The 2488-nt window shown below is 43.4% G+C and overlaps 1 protein-coding gene across 1 annotated transcript; it reads right to left on the reverse strand.

The window, feature by feature from the left end:
• Positions 1-1533, reverse strand: LOC140006955 (uncharacterized). Its single transcript, XM_072049630.1, has 3 exons — positions 769-1533; positions 545-687; positions 1-55 (listed from the first exon to the last, which is right to left on the reverse strand). Exons 1-3 carry the CDS (start codon positions 1531-1533, stop codon positions 1-3), a joined length of 963 nt encoding a protein of 320 aa, XP_071905731.1.
• Between the last annotated feature and the right edge of the window lie 955 nt (positions 1534-2488).

Consider the following 2488-nt stretch of genomic DNA (forward strand, 5'->3'; position numbering starts at 1 on the left):
TCAATGGCATGCATTGAACTCTACAGCTTCCACTGCCAGGACGAAATTGTTTGCCCTGGAATGCATTGTCCAGTGATATTTTAGCACATTGTTCTTTGTTGGCGGACTATAAAAGGGCGCGGGTGCAGTAGTATATCCCTCAACAACAAAAATTTTTTCATCCACCTTTCATTACTGCACAAACATTTTTCATTTTAAATTACTTCACACTTCCCATATCATTCTACTGAAGGGTGGCAATGAACTCGTGCCTGAAATTTATTATTACTATTCTTCAACCCGCCTCTAACTTCAATTGCAGTGTCATCAATAGAGGGTTCACACAAAAATCAAGTTCTTGGCTGCCAAATAGCAGCCAGTAGGTTGTACGATGTTCGAGAAGATCTCGCTAATTTAATGAGATGTTCGAGAAGGCCCCGCTACATCAATTGTTTTGGGTTCGAATCGATCATCTTTATGTTCTCATTAGACACTTACTAAAGTGTCTAATGAAATTTTATGTGTTGGGGGGAGACTTGTTGTTTGTGCCAAGGCTTCAGCCAACCTTCTCTTCAGAGCTACTAGCTTCACCCCTTTCCCACTAACATTACTTTCTTTTAACTCCTTGATCTCTTTTTTGGTTTGTGAAATAACTCTTCCAGAGTTTCTCCCCTTCTGCTTATGCCATCTCAATAATTCCACTCTGCACTGTTTAATTTTAAACTGAAATCTAAAACAACGAGAGCCTATGCACTTAGTGTTCCATACTGACTTCACTAAACTGCCCACCTCCTTATGTTGAATCCAATTTTTATTAAACACAAATCTTTTCTTCCACCTCCTCCCTGTTGCAGGTTTAGTATCCACCAGCAACATACAATGGTCAGAAGCCTCTGTCTCCAGATGCCTGCAACTTGCATTCCTGTAATGGTTGCACCAACTCCCAGATCCTAACACTCTATCCAAGCATTCCCTGATTTCCCCCTCATTATCCCATCTATTACACCATGTCCAAGGTTTCCCTTCATAGCCAATATCCACCAGCTCATTATTATTTATGAAAGCTCTAAAAGTATTAAAACTATTATCTGCTCTATCCCTACCACCCCATTTCTCTCCCTGAGATACTATGTCATTCATATCCCCCATTACGACCCAAGCCTCCCCCCATATCTGCCTCCTTCTATTAATCACCTCCCATTGAGCTTTCCTGATACTAGCATCTGGACTAGCATAGATACACACACACCACCACTCCAAACTTGTATCACTATCAACAATCAGCAGTTCTATTGTGAAAGTAGTAAATAAGACCTGTTTAACCTTCACCTCTTCCTTCCACAACACTGCCAAACCACCAGCTAAACCCACTGGATCCACCACAAAAAGATTATCAAATTTAATTTTTTGCTTAACACTGTTCAGAACACTTTTTTTATTTTTTGTTTCAGAAAGGAAAACTAAAGAAGGGAAGTGGAGTAGCACAGCCTCCTTGAGCTGGGGAACTGTCAAGGGGCTTCCAACACCTCGACAGTTCCACACCAGAGCTCTCATTGAGACTTGGGAGCCCCATTAAGGGAGGGCTCCACCACCTCAGAAACATCCATGTAACACACCTCCTGGTCAGCTCTTTTATTCCTTTTCCAAGAGAACCCCGACTCAGGTACACCATCCTTCCCTAAGTCCTCCTCAGAACCTTTCCTCTTTCCTGACTCAACCTTTAGCTTCCCATTAGACAAATCTCTCAGAGGTTCCCGTCTCCCTACAGCTTGCACCACCCTCTTCCATCCTTTACAGTTCTTTCCCTTCCCCTTCTCTGCAGTTAACTGACTAGCACTTAACTTCCCCCTACTCAGCTCCCCTTTACCTGATACCTCAGTGTTCACCTCCTTCACTTCCACTGCTATGAGCTGATCCAATCCCTTGTTAACATCACAGTCCATCCAACCCTGCTCAAGCACCACCCCCTCTGATTTCCCTCTTGACCTGCTCCCCACTCCTTCCCTCTGCACTACCTTGCCTTGCCATCATCCTCAACCCCTTTACGCTCTCCTCTACCTGCTGGATCTCTATACCCTCAAACCTCTCCTTAACCCCCCCACTCCCTTTTCCTTTTCCTATCTGAACCCCTCCCTCTTCATGAGCTTCCTCAGTATAAGTCAGGAGCAATTTTGGAGGTCCCCTATGGTAAGAATTAGCCTCTTTCTGGTTGCTACTACCTGACTTGCGCTCGTCCTCACTATTATTCCTCCTGTTAGGACTCCTTGGAAAACTAGCCCGCATCCAATTACCATACTGTTGTTCTCCTTTGACATCAGAACCTTTCAAACCGCAATTCTTCTCATTATGACCAATGATCCCACAACAGAAGCAAAAATCCGGACATTTTTCATACCTAAATTCTACCCATCTCATTGAGCCATTAAATTTAACCATGGTTCCCCTAGGAAGAGATTTAGTAAGGTCAAACTCCACAAGTAATTTCAAGTGTTTACCCTCTTTACCTCCC

Source organism: Coffea arabica, chromosome 1e (genome assembly GCF_036785885.1).
Source record: "Coffea arabica cultivar ET-39 chromosome 1e, Coffea Arabica ET-39 HiFi, whole genome shotgun sequence".
In the NCBI taxonomy this organism is placed as follows: Eukaryota; Viridiplantae; Streptophyta; class Magnoliopsida; order Gentianales; family Rubiaceae; genus Coffea; species Coffea arabica.